The sequence below is a fragment of the Sus scrofa genome, chromosome 13 (assembly GCF_054392235.1).
Source record: "Sus scrofa isolate SSC_HxYL_T2T_F1_AM1 chromosome 13, Sscrofa_HxYL_maternal_Yorkshire_Landrace_v2.0, whole genome shotgun sequence".
Lineage (NCBI taxonomy): Eukaryota > Metazoa > Chordata > Mammalia > Artiodactyla > Suidae > Sus > Sus scrofa.
Window position 1 is genome coordinate 81179473 of NC_139395.1, and position 12010 is coordinate 81191482.

General features: G+C 46.2%; 1 protein-coding gene across 3 annotated transcripts in view; it reads left to right on the forward strand.

Moving 5' to 3' along the window:
* Nucleotides 1-7915, forward strand: part of IRAK2 (interleukin 1 receptor associated kinase 2) — an 82320-nt gene extending 74405 nt beyond the window's left edge. For all 3 annotated transcript variants that reach the window (XM_084989433.1, XM_021069319.2, XM_084989432.1), the window contains 3 exons: nucleotides 1359-1559; nucleotides 5473-5764; nucleotides 6751-7915. In XM_084989433.1, coding sequence (XP_084845559.1) covers nucleotides 1359-1559; nucleotides 5473-5764; nucleotides 6751-6863 — 606 coding nt within the window. In that variant the 3' untranslated portion in view covers nucleotides 6864-7915. The remainder of the gene's footprint in view (nucleotides 1-1358; nucleotides 1560-5472; nucleotides 5765-6750) is intronic.
* Nucleotides 7916-12010: the final 4095 nt, after the last annotated feature.

A 12010-nucleotide genomic window follows, 5' to 3' on the forward strand; every position in this document is an offset into this window, starting at 1 on the left:
TGTATATATAATCATGTGTAATCATGAATAATTAAATATACATGATTATATATTATTATATAATAGGATATACAATATCCTAGTAAATATACATGGGCCAGAATCCCACATCCTAAAATGTTTAATTTATATCATAAGAAATTGTTCCTTTAAAAAAAAAATTGTTCCTGGAGTTCCCTTCATGGCTCAGAGGTTAATGAACCTGACTAGCCTTCATGAGGACACAGGTTCGATCCCTGGCCTCGCTCAGTGGGTTAAGGATCTGGCGTTGCCTTGAGCTGTGAAGTAGGTTGCAGGCGAGGCTCAGAGAGTGTATTGCTGTGGCTGTGGCGTAGGCTGGTGGCTACAGCTCTAATTAGACCCCTAGCTTGGGAACCTCCATATACTATGGGTACAGCCCTAAAGAGACAAAAAGACAAAAAAAAAAAAAAAAAAGAAATTTTTCTGTTGGGAGTTCCCGTTGTGACTCAGAGGTAACGAACCTGACCAGTATCCATGAGGACAAGGGTTCGATCCCTGGCCTTGCTCGGTGGGTTAAGGATCCAGTGTTGCCCTGAGCTGTGGTGTAGGTTGCAGACATGGCTTGGTTCCTGCATTGCTATGGCTCTGGTGTAGGCCGGCAGCTGTAGCTCCGATTAGACCCCTAGCCTGGAAACCTTTACATGCCGCAGGTGTGGCCCTAAAAAGACAGAAGACAAAGAAAAAAAAGATAAATTGTTCCTGTAAATGTTAGTAAGATAAATTATTATTACTAATAGACTATTGATGTTAATTCTCTGTCAAGTATTGCACTTCAGAGTTCCCGTTGTGGTGAGGAGGAAACGAATCCGACTAGGAATCATGAGGTTGTGGGTTTGATCCCTGGCCTCTCTCAGTGGGTTAAGGATCTGGCGTTGCCGTGAGCTGTGGTGTAGGTCACAGATGCAGCTGTGGCTGTGGTGTAGGCCAGCAACTGTAGCTGATTCAACCCCTAGCCTGGAAACATACGTATGTTGCGGCCCTAAAAAGCAGAAAAAAAAAAGTATCACACTTCATGCTTTCGATGCACAGGGTCATTTAATCTTTGTATTAGTTCTATTCTCCCCATTTTCCTGGCGAAGCAACCGCGGCCTAGAAAGGTTAGGCCTGCCCGGTGGTATGTGTGCTATGGAGGGCTCTGTACATGTGGGGAATTTAGCAGTTCTCCAGTTCTTGGCTGTCTTACTTGTCTCTGGGACCCTGGCAATTATTTTTTTAATCCCATTGGTTTTCTGTGTGTTTGGAGCTCTGGGGCAGTCCTGGAGGTGGGCGAGGTGCGTGTGGTTGGACCCCACACCCCTGCTGCTCACACTCGGGTGTTTCCCCTCTTCTCCCCACAGAAGGATTTACTCCTCAATGAAATTCCCAGCAGCACCGTGTCGCTCTGCTCCAGGAGGACGGACGTGGAGAAGGTGATGGCCAAGGAGATCTGCCAGAGATACCTGGAGAAGAGAGTAGGGAGGCTGCCCGAGGCCTGCGCTGAGGCCTTGGCCACTGCCGCCTGCGTCTGCCTGCGGAGGCGCAACGCCAGCCTGGCCGAGGTGAGCCTGATGCTCAGCTTTTCCCCCAGAGAGGCCCATCCTGGGTCAGATGGGCCTCACCTTGTGGGCCCAATGGGCCTGCTTTACCAGGGACTTGGTCACAGTCCCTTTATGGAGAAGTGATTTCATACACTGGGGCCATATTTGGTTGCAAATAGCAATATTTGCAATATTTGGTTGCTCAGGGCAGCCAGACTGGAGGTGTGGTCCTACTCGCCCTCAGGACCACACCCTCAGCATTCCCTAGTGGCCTAGTGGTTAGGATCCTGCATGGTCCCTGTTGTGGTTCCAGTCATTGCTGTGGTGCAGGTTCAGTTTCTGGCCCCCTGGCCCATCACCTTCCAAAGTCCATTTGCTTTCTCTGTAAGTGCTTTATTCTCCCTTCTCTCTAGGCCCTTCTCCTTCCAGCCATCCTTTAGGTCAGGGGATAAACCACATTCACTTAACTGTCATGGTTCTGTCTTCACTGAGAGACCGAATCTCCAGGTGCAATTCCAGCTTCTCAGTGACTGAGCTTGTTTGATCTAGCTAGGATAAGGTGTCCCCGCCTTTGGCCAATTAGATAAGGTGGTGGGAGGTGGGCTCAGTTATATAAACCTGGTGGCCAGGGGGCAAGCCCGGAAGGTAGGAAGGCCAGGTCCCAGAGAAAGGGCTCATTCTTTAGCAAATACCCCAGAAATCAACCACCACAGCAGATAGAATATTTATGTGGAGGCGGTTTCCATGGTAACAGGTGTCAATTTAGGGACCAAATTTGCTAGGACTTTTCAAGGACAAAATAACTGCCTGAAAGGGCTCTCAGAGATCACCCCACTGAGTGCTTTTCAAGTGGTGTCTGGCAGAGAGGGACTCCTTGAGAATACCTCTTGGCAGGAAGACTGCTGTGGGGGCTGCAGGACCCACCCAAGACTCTAGCCCGACATCCACAGTCGATTCTCATAATGTACTGGGTTCTCAGTATTTTATTTGGGGAAAAGTTTTGCTAGCTGAAAAATAATCTTCAAATACCACTGCCTTAGCCCAAGCCTCCCATTTTATGGATGGGGATGTCGAGGCCAAGAGAGGAGAAGATAAGTCCAGAGGGAGTTTCTGTCAGTGCCTTCTGGCATCAGTACGTGGCATGAGCTAGAGACCAAGACACTGCTGTCAGCCTGGGCTGTGCTCCAGCTGCCTGAGTGCCACAGCATTCAGTCACTCATTCAGCAGTTGTGTGCTAGCCCCCAGGGTTATGTCGGGGAACAAGGCAGGCCCAGTTCCACTCTCCTGGAGTTCAGACACTGTGCAGTCATAGTCTGGTGAGCACTGGAGTAGTGTAGGGGGCCCCACCTGGGACTTTCCCAAGGAAGTGATGTGTAAGCAGATGAGCAATTCAGGCAGAAGGAACAATTCATGCAAATAGCCTGAGTTGAGAGAGAGCCTGGCAAGGTCAAGGGCCTGGAAGAGGTCACAGTGGCTAGAACACAGAGCACATGGGGCAAAGTGGCTTGTGATGAGGCTGCTACAGAGAAGGGACCTGACAATAGAGGGCTTTGCAGGCACAGTCAGAATTTTGAGGAAGTCACTGAGGGTATTAAGCAGGGGCAGGACATAATCAGACTTATGTTTTAAAAAGAACTCTCTCCATCAACCGCCTTATTCTTTCATTCAGACTCATGCCTTCATTCATTTCATTCTTTTGTTCAGTTAGAGCACATTCAAAGAAGCTGCTATAATGAGGAGACTCCAAGAAAAATGACATAGAAGTTTATTCTCTTTAGCTTAACGGTTTTAATGTAGACAGTCCAGAGCTGATGTGGCAGTGCCACAGTATTGGGGATTCAGGCTCCTGTATTGTTGCTCTGCTATCTTTACCCTGTGGCTTCCATTTCAGAAGTAGCAGTGGCTGCTCTGGCTCAGGCTATCACACCTGCACTCCAGCCACCAAAAGAAGGTTAAAAAGAAGAGGAGAACATACCCTCTGCCTTTTAAGGGTGTGACCTGGAAATGCACACGTTACTTTTTTCCCACACCCTGTAGGCCAGAACTTAGTTATATGGCAACACCTAGTTCCTAGTGAAGTTTTTTTTTTTAGGGCCAAATCTGCAGCACATGTAAGTTCCCAGGCTAGAGGTCAAATCAGAGCTATAGCTGCCGGCCTACACCACAGCCACAGCAATTTGGGATCCAAGCCACGTCTGCAACCTATACCACGGCTCATGCCAACACCAGATCTTTAACCCACTGAGTGAGGTCAGGGATTGAACCCACATTCTCATGGATACTAGTCAGGTTTGTTATTGCTGAGCCACAAAGGGAACTCCCAAGTGAATTTGTTTTTTTTCAGCTTGGCAGGTTTTTTTTTTAGGGCCACACCTGTGGCATATGGAAGTTCCTGGGCCAGGGATCAAATCCCAACTGCAGCTGCCACCTACATCGCAGCTGTGGCAGCACCAGATTCTTAATGCCCTGTGTCAGGCCAGGGGTCATACCTGTGCTGCCACAGAGACAATGCTGGATCCTCAACTCACTGTGCAACAGCAGGAACTCCTTGGCAAATATTTATTGGGGATATACTGTGAAGATTTTTTTCAAGAGGTGACATTTGAACTGGGCCTTGAAGGATGAGGAAGCATTTGCTGTGTAGAATAAAGGAGATAGGGCACTTGAGGTGTCCAAAGAAGAATGAGAAATGGTCCTTGCCCCCAATGTTTCAGAACCAAGATAGGAAGTGAGAGATCAACAGGGTCTTGGACTTGAAGACAAGCCAACCTGGGTTTCATGCTTGGTTCTGCCACTTGCTTACTGGGTGACCTTAGGCAGGGAACTTAACCTCTCTCATCTTTTAATTTTCTTTTATTTATAAAAACTCATTGTACATCATGTATCAAATGTGCTTTGGACATAGCAAGGCACTGAGCAAATGAGATTTGCTATTATTACTCAGGGATTGTTTATGTGCCGTGTGTGTGTGTGTGTGTGTGTGTGTGTGTAAAGAAAACAATGCTTCTTCCCCATCTGCCTTTAATCTTCCAAAACTTCCGGAGTTCCCGTCGTGGCGCAGTGGTTAACGAATCCGACTAGGAACCATGAGGTTGCCGGTTCAATCCCTGGGCTCACTCAGTGGGCTAAGGATCTGGCATTGCCATGAGCTGTGGTATAGGTTGCAGACGAGGCTCGGATCCCCAGTTGCCGTGGCTGTGGCGTAGGCCAGCAGCTGTAGCTCCTAGTGGACCCCTACCCTGGGAACCTCCATATGCTGCAGGTGTGGCCCTAGAAAAAACAAAAAGAAAGGAAAAAAAAAAGTGATAGAAATTCAACTCAAATTCTTAGATACAGACACACATGTACACAAAAAGAAGGAAGCAGGGAGAATGTGAATGAGGGAATGATTTATTGTCTCATTTAAACAAACTGTAGGCAGGACAGGCATTGTGGGGCAGCTAGACCCAGGGTCTCAACCAGCAAAAGTGCAGCTATCTGTATCTCTGAGGCTTTGTCTCTCTTTCCATCTCTATCCTCTGTTTCACTCTATGTGGGGGCTCCATTTTCTCCTACTGTGAGTTTTCCATGTATGGTGGGAAATCTGGCCCTGCCACTAGAAAAGAAAGGGGACTTTTTCATCAATAAGCTTTAGGTGGAAGAAGCCCACAGAAGGCTTCTGATTGGCCTGCTTGGGTCATGTGCTCACACCTGGATCAATCATTAAGATCAGTGTTATGGGATTTTGTCATTGGTCCATCTGGGTCACATGCTGGAATGGATGGTGGATGGAGGCAAGACTGGCTCTTTTCAAAGGAAGGATGACGTTCTTCCAGGCAACGCAATGAGCATTTAATTCTTCAGTGTCTCTCTCTCTCTCCTGAGACCTGGGAGACCTGCTAGATTTTTAATTTCAGGAAGAGCTCTCAGTGAGTGCCTTTGTCTCCTCCCCAAGGTGTGTGGCTCTGTGGCGGCTGTAGAAGAGCTGCTGAGGATTCAGGACATGTCGGTCTCTTGGAGTGGGCTTTCTGAGGGCACAGGTTTTTCCTCCAACACCCCAGAAGAAACGGATGATGTGGACAATTCCAGCTTGGAATCCTCCAGCTCCATGAGGGAGGCCCCCTGGGCTGGGGCTGCCGCCTTGCCTCCCCCCACAGTGGATGGAGAAGGCAGGCTGCCAGCCAGCGGGGAAGTGGAAGCTGACTCCTTCTCTGAAGCTTGCGCCTGTCCAGAGCCTCCCCAGGATGGTAAGCATGGGGTCTGAGTGTTGTACATGCTCATTTATGTCTGTAACTCAGCCCATCATTTATTCCTTCTCTCCCTCATTCATGCGTTCATTTGGTTATTCAGCCATTCACCTACCCGCTGGCTGCACAAAGAGAAACCTGGGGAACCATCGCCCCTCTCTTCTGACCCCCAATGTCTGGTCCCTCACTCAGATCCATTGACCTAAACACACCTCAGCCCTCTTGGCTTCCCTGCATTGCCTGTCCCTGTACCACTACCACTACCCCCACCCTCGCCTCCTCTAAGCTACTTTCCTCTTGCTGGATGGCCACATAGCCTTCCTGTGTCCTTTCTGATCCACCCTGGCCCCTCACCAGTTCCTTCTCCAGGGGCCAGACAGAGTGGCTTTTAAAAGAACTTTTAAAAGACCTTCCTCCCCATGGCACTTAAGGACCAAGTCAGAACTCTCCCTTGGGACCAGCAAGGGCCCCTGTGGTCGGTCGTCACCGGCCTCTCCATCCTCATTTTACACCTTGCCAGCTGCTTCCAAAAATGCCTTCTATTTATCCCTCTGGGGTCCAAATACACCAGATTTCCTTCTGAAATAAAAATTTGGAAGGCCTTTACAATTCAGCACTCTCATCTCTAGTAAACGTGGCTTTATGATTGTCTCAGGCTCTGACCTCTCCTATTGTTCCTCCTCCCACATGGAGGTGAGAGGATGAAGAGAGAGGGTGTAAGCTTCATTCCAACTGCCCCTCCCCAGGGGAGAAGCATGGAAGCCTCCCCTTTCTGAGAGGTGGGGGCAGGGGGCAGGGCTTCCCTGTGAAAACAAAAGTTGCGACAGTTCTCATTCAGCTCTGGGCCTGATTCCAAAGCCTGATTTAAGTGAGAAATTCCGACCAAGTCTGACTTTCTAAGAATTATAGTGATAATGGTAACTGTTTCCAAATATCTTTTGTTTAAATTGCTCTCCTTTTTTTAAAAACTTTTCATTGAACATCAGCTACAGAGACTTCGTGGAAAATTGAGATCAATGAGGCCAAAAGGAAACTGATGGAGAATATTCTACTTTACAAAGAGGAGAAACTGGATAGCATTGAGCTCTTTGGCCCCTGATGATTTGAACACAGCTGAGAACCATGTTCTTCCATTGGAAAGATGCATGTCTAATCAAGAAAAAGATCTGAGGCAGAATCAAGATCTCCCAGGAAACACCAACCATCAGCTTCCCTGGAGGGGAGAGACACTTCTATTTTGACAGAGTGGGTTGGGGGGAGACAAGACCTCTGCTTTCAGGGACACAAAAATCCAAGTCCTCTTCCTTTCTGAGATTTGTCAGTCAGAGCTCAGAGTTATCAGGAGACTAAAGGGGAAACCGTGGTACATGGGCTCAGGATATGGGCAATTTTGGGGTTCTAGGGAGTGTGTGACAATAACCACCCAGGAGATGCCATTACCCTTGACTGCTGACACAGCATTCTGAGCACCACGGGCACTTTCCAAAGTTAAGATCTCTGGGTAATACTTGCCGCCAATGGCCTGCAAACTTCCATGACCCAGAAGACTTTCAACTCACATCCCAGTGCAATTCTTCACTCCCTCCTCAGGGTCTTAAATTTTACAAATGCCAGACACCTGGCAGAGGGTTCTAGAAGTTTTCTGCTTTCTCTTTTGGAAATCTTGCAACCCACAGATATTTATTTAATGCACTCTGCACCTTTGTCCTCCCATCCCACTAATGCTAATATTTTTAATAAAGCTTTTAGAGAATATGTATTATTTATGGCTGGATGAAGAACCAGGAGACCTAGTTTCATGTTTGATTCTGCTGCTAACTAAGCCAATCATTTACTTTCCAGAACCTCTGTTTCCTTGTAAGTATCATGCACTCATTCTCCTTCCCTGGGCTGTTGCAGAGGGATGGGTGAGACATGGCTACAGAAGCATTTTGAACATGCACTTGTCCTGTTCTACAAAAAAAAAAAAAAAAAAGACATTGAACATTTATTTGCGCCATAACATTTATGCAGTGGATATATTTCTAAAAAGTCATGTTGCAAAGCTTTTTGTGAAATGCTATTTTAAATTCATTGTGTCCTATTTTAAATAAACCTAATATAGTGATTCCTCCCTTTTTAAATAAAATAAAAATACATTGGTAAAGTCAATAGATATCCTGTAACCAAATGAATTTGTTTGGAGAAGGCGCTCTGCATCCATGAGGGGTATATTGTGGGGTGGCTAGAGATTGGGTGCTGACTGCGAAATATTGGCTGTTAATAGTTGCGTGGTCATGGCAAAGTTAGGGAGTTACTTTGAGCCTCTGTTTCTTCATCCATATAATGGGGAGAATAAAAAGTACCTGTTTTGTAGGTTTGTTGTCAGGGCAAGGGGTAGATTCTGCCTGGTGAAAGTATTCAGTAGCCCCCCAGCAAAGTCAGGTTTGTATCAGTGTGCAATAAAGCCAGGTAGGCTCCAGCCCTGGTTAACAGTGATCTGTACTGACACTCCTTTCTTAAGCTGTGATGGTCATGAGGATTCAACTAGAGTCTGCATTACATGCCCCAAACAGGACCTGGTGTGTGGTAAGCACCTTAAAATTATGATCAGTATGTTTCTGGGGCATTTTGAGCAACAGAAGGCTGATGCCAAAAGGGTAATGTTACTCAGACATATTTGCATTAGCAGGTTTGCAGACCAGGGCTTCATATGTTTCTGAAGAAGTCAGTGAACCACTCAGAATCTGAAAGCTTCCAACCTTCTTCCCTCAGCAAGCTGAAAATTCACACTTAAACAATTCCACAGGAATTCTCGTCGTGGTGCAGCGGAAACAAATCCAACTAGGAACCATGAGGTTGCGAGTTTGATCCCTGGCCTCACTCAGTGGGTTAAGGATCTGGCATTGTGGTGAGCTGTGGTGTAGGTTGCAGACTTGGCTTGGATCTGGTGTTGCTGTGGCTCTGGTGTAGGCCGGCAGCAATAGCTCCGATTAGACCCCTAGCCTAGCCTGGGAACCTCCATATGCTGTGGGTGTGGCCCTATAAAGACAAAAGACAAAAAAAAAAAAAACCCTACAAACGGTTCTACATATGAACGCCATGATGTCTTTCCATGAATCCCCAGAGGGAAGGCCTGACTTTAAAAATATTAATAGATGCACGTGACAAAAAACCCAAAGGGCACAAAAGATTACATGGGGGATTCCCCACTGGGATCATAGCCCATCATTTCTTCTCCCCAGAGGCAACCACTGTTACTAGTTTGGGGTATTCTTCCAGAGATGACAAAGACATTTTTCAGAAAGCCTTTTTTGCTCAACTTCGTTAGTCAATATGAAGCAGAAGATAGGTGGGCTCCGGGCCAGACATTTACAACCAGCCTTCTGTTTATACTTCGAGATAGAAATAACAACAGGAAAAAAGTAAGTAACTGGACTTTGTCTCCTGTGGACACTTCTTTTTTTAATGGCTGCACACACAGCATATGGAAGTTCCCAGGCCAGGGCTTGAATCCAGGCCATATCTGCAAACTATGCTACAGCCGCAGCAACACCGATCCTTTAACCCACTGTGCTGGGCTGGGAATTCAACCCTCACCTCTGCAGAGACCTGAGCCACTGCAGTTGGATTCTTAACCTCACACACCACAGCAGGAACTCCTGTGGACACTTTTAAATAACATAGTGGCAGGGGCAGAGGGACGAAGTTGGGGGCTAAGATCTTGACTACACATTCACAGAAAGACTCCTCAGGGTCAAAAAGGAGCGGCTCCACCCTGTAATAGGAGGTGTCAGTAGTCCATTGAACCCCCACGCTGGAATCCATCTTGGCTAAAAGAAGCACATGTACATTGGGGAGGGGCGTGGGTTCATCAGGTGTGGGAAATAAAACAAGATAATTGGCCAAAGACCCAGAAAGTCTGCCCCTACACAAGTGATTTAAATCACCCCTCTGGGGAGTTCCCATTGTGGCTCAGCAGTAATGAAAATGACTAGTATCCATGAAGACACAGGTTCAATCCTTGGCCTCACTCACCTGGGCTTGCTCAGTGGGTTAAGGATCCAGCATTGCCGTGAGCTGTGGTGTAGGTCACAGACGCCGCTCAGATCTGGTGTTGCTGTGGCTGTTGTGTAGGATGGCAGCTGAAGCTTTGATTCAACCCCTAGTCTGCAAACCTCCATATCTGGGGGTGTGGCCCTAAAAAGTGGAAAAAAATCACCCCTTTGGCAGCTCCCCACTTGCAGGGACATCCACAATCCTCTCTGAGTGTGCTGCTTTATTTCCAAACTGCTTCCCTGTGTATTGTCCCAGAAGTGCTCTGTTTGCCTCTTTGAAATATTCTTGCTTGAAAGGGACAAGAATCAAGATAGCTCTACTGGAGTTCCCATTGTGGTACAGTGGAAGCAAATCCAACTAGGAACCATGAGGTTGCCGGTTTGATCCCTAGCCCTGTTCAGTGGGTTGAGGATCCAGCGTTGCCATGAGCTGTTGTGTAGGTTACAGACGTGGCTCAGATCTGTCGTTGCTGTGGCTCTGGCATAGGCAGGCGGCTACAGCTCTGATTCAACCCCTAGTCTGGGAACCACCGTATGCCACAGGTGCGGCCCTAAAAAGACAAAGGCCAAAAAAAAAAAAAAAAAGAAAAAAAAAAGGTAGCTCTATTTCTAGCCTCTAGCTCCTGGTTGCCTAGTGGCTGGGATTCCTGGTTTTCACCCATGCCACCCAGGTTCAGTTCTTAAGCAGGAAATGAAAATCTCGCTTCGAGCCATTACTCACTGCTGACTATCTGAGTTCAATTAGGGAAATGAAAATCAAAACCACAATGAAATAAGCACTCACACTTGCTTGGATGGCTGGGTGAAAAAGGCAGACAAGTGTCAGGAAGATATGGAGAAATTAGGGCCCTCACACATTGCTGGTGGGATTGTAAAATGGCCAGCCACTCTGGAAAGCAGTTGGAAGTTCCTCAAAAGGTTAAACATAGTTTCCATATGACCTAGCAATTCCACTCAGATATCAATCTAAGAGAAATGAAAACATGTTCATATAAAAACGTGCACACCAGTGTTCATAGCAGCAATATTCCTAATAGCCATGGGTAGATAAAACCCAAATGTCCTTCAATAGATGAACAGAATGAGCTACATCCATACAATGGAATATTTTTCAGCCATAAAAAATGAAGTACTTGGAGTTCCCACTGTGGTTCAGCAGAAACAAATCTGACTAGCATTCATGAGGATGCAGGTTTGATCCCTGGCCTCTATCAGTGGGTTAAGGATCTGGCATTGCTGTTAATTGTGGTGTAGGTTGCAGACATGGCTCTCATCTGGTGAGGCTGTGGTGGCTGTGGTAGGCCAGTGGCTACGGCTCCAACTGGACCCCTAGCCTGGGAACCTCCATATGCCATGGGGGTGGCCCTAAAAAGACAAAAAAAAGGACTGATGCATACTACATGGGTGAATCTTGAAAAGATAATGCTAAGAAGCCAATTATATATAATTCCATTTTTATGAAATGTCTAGAACAGTCAAAGCCATGGAGATAAACCAAGTGTGTGTGTGTACTTGGGGGTGGGTGTGAGTTGCTTTCTGGAGGGGAGTGGTAATGAAAACAAGATTTTAGGGTAACGAAATGTTCTAAAATTAGATTACAGTACTGGTTGGACAACTCTGATTACATGAAATTACCCATAGAATTATATATCAGTGAACTTCATGCTATGTAAATTGCATCTCAGTAAAGCTGTTAGAAATACAAATACACAGTGGTTACTCTGACATATTTAATAATTTTTTTATCTTAAGGCTCCGCTTCTCTCTCATTTATTATATATATATATATTTTTCTTTTTTTCTACAGATATTTTCACTCATGCTCTGGATCCTGTGTTTTTTCACATCTTCTTCAACAGTACTTTTGGATTACTTCATTCTTTTTGCCGGGTATTCTTTTGTATGGGTATTCTGTAATTTATGTGACTAGCCTCACTCACCGGATACTGTTTTCATTCTTGCTACTACAGGGCCGCCTTCCAAAATGTTACACCAATTTACCGTCAATTGGTGATATATGGGGGCACTTTGCCCCACATCCTTAGCTACAAATGATATTCTCATGCTTTTTGATCATTGCTAATCTAATGAGTGAAAACAATTTTATTTGCACTTTTTAAATGAGCCATTTTTTCATGTTAGCCTTGGTGATTTGTTTCTGTTCATCGGGTCATTTCCTTCGCCCACTAAATTATCTTCTTGCCAGAGT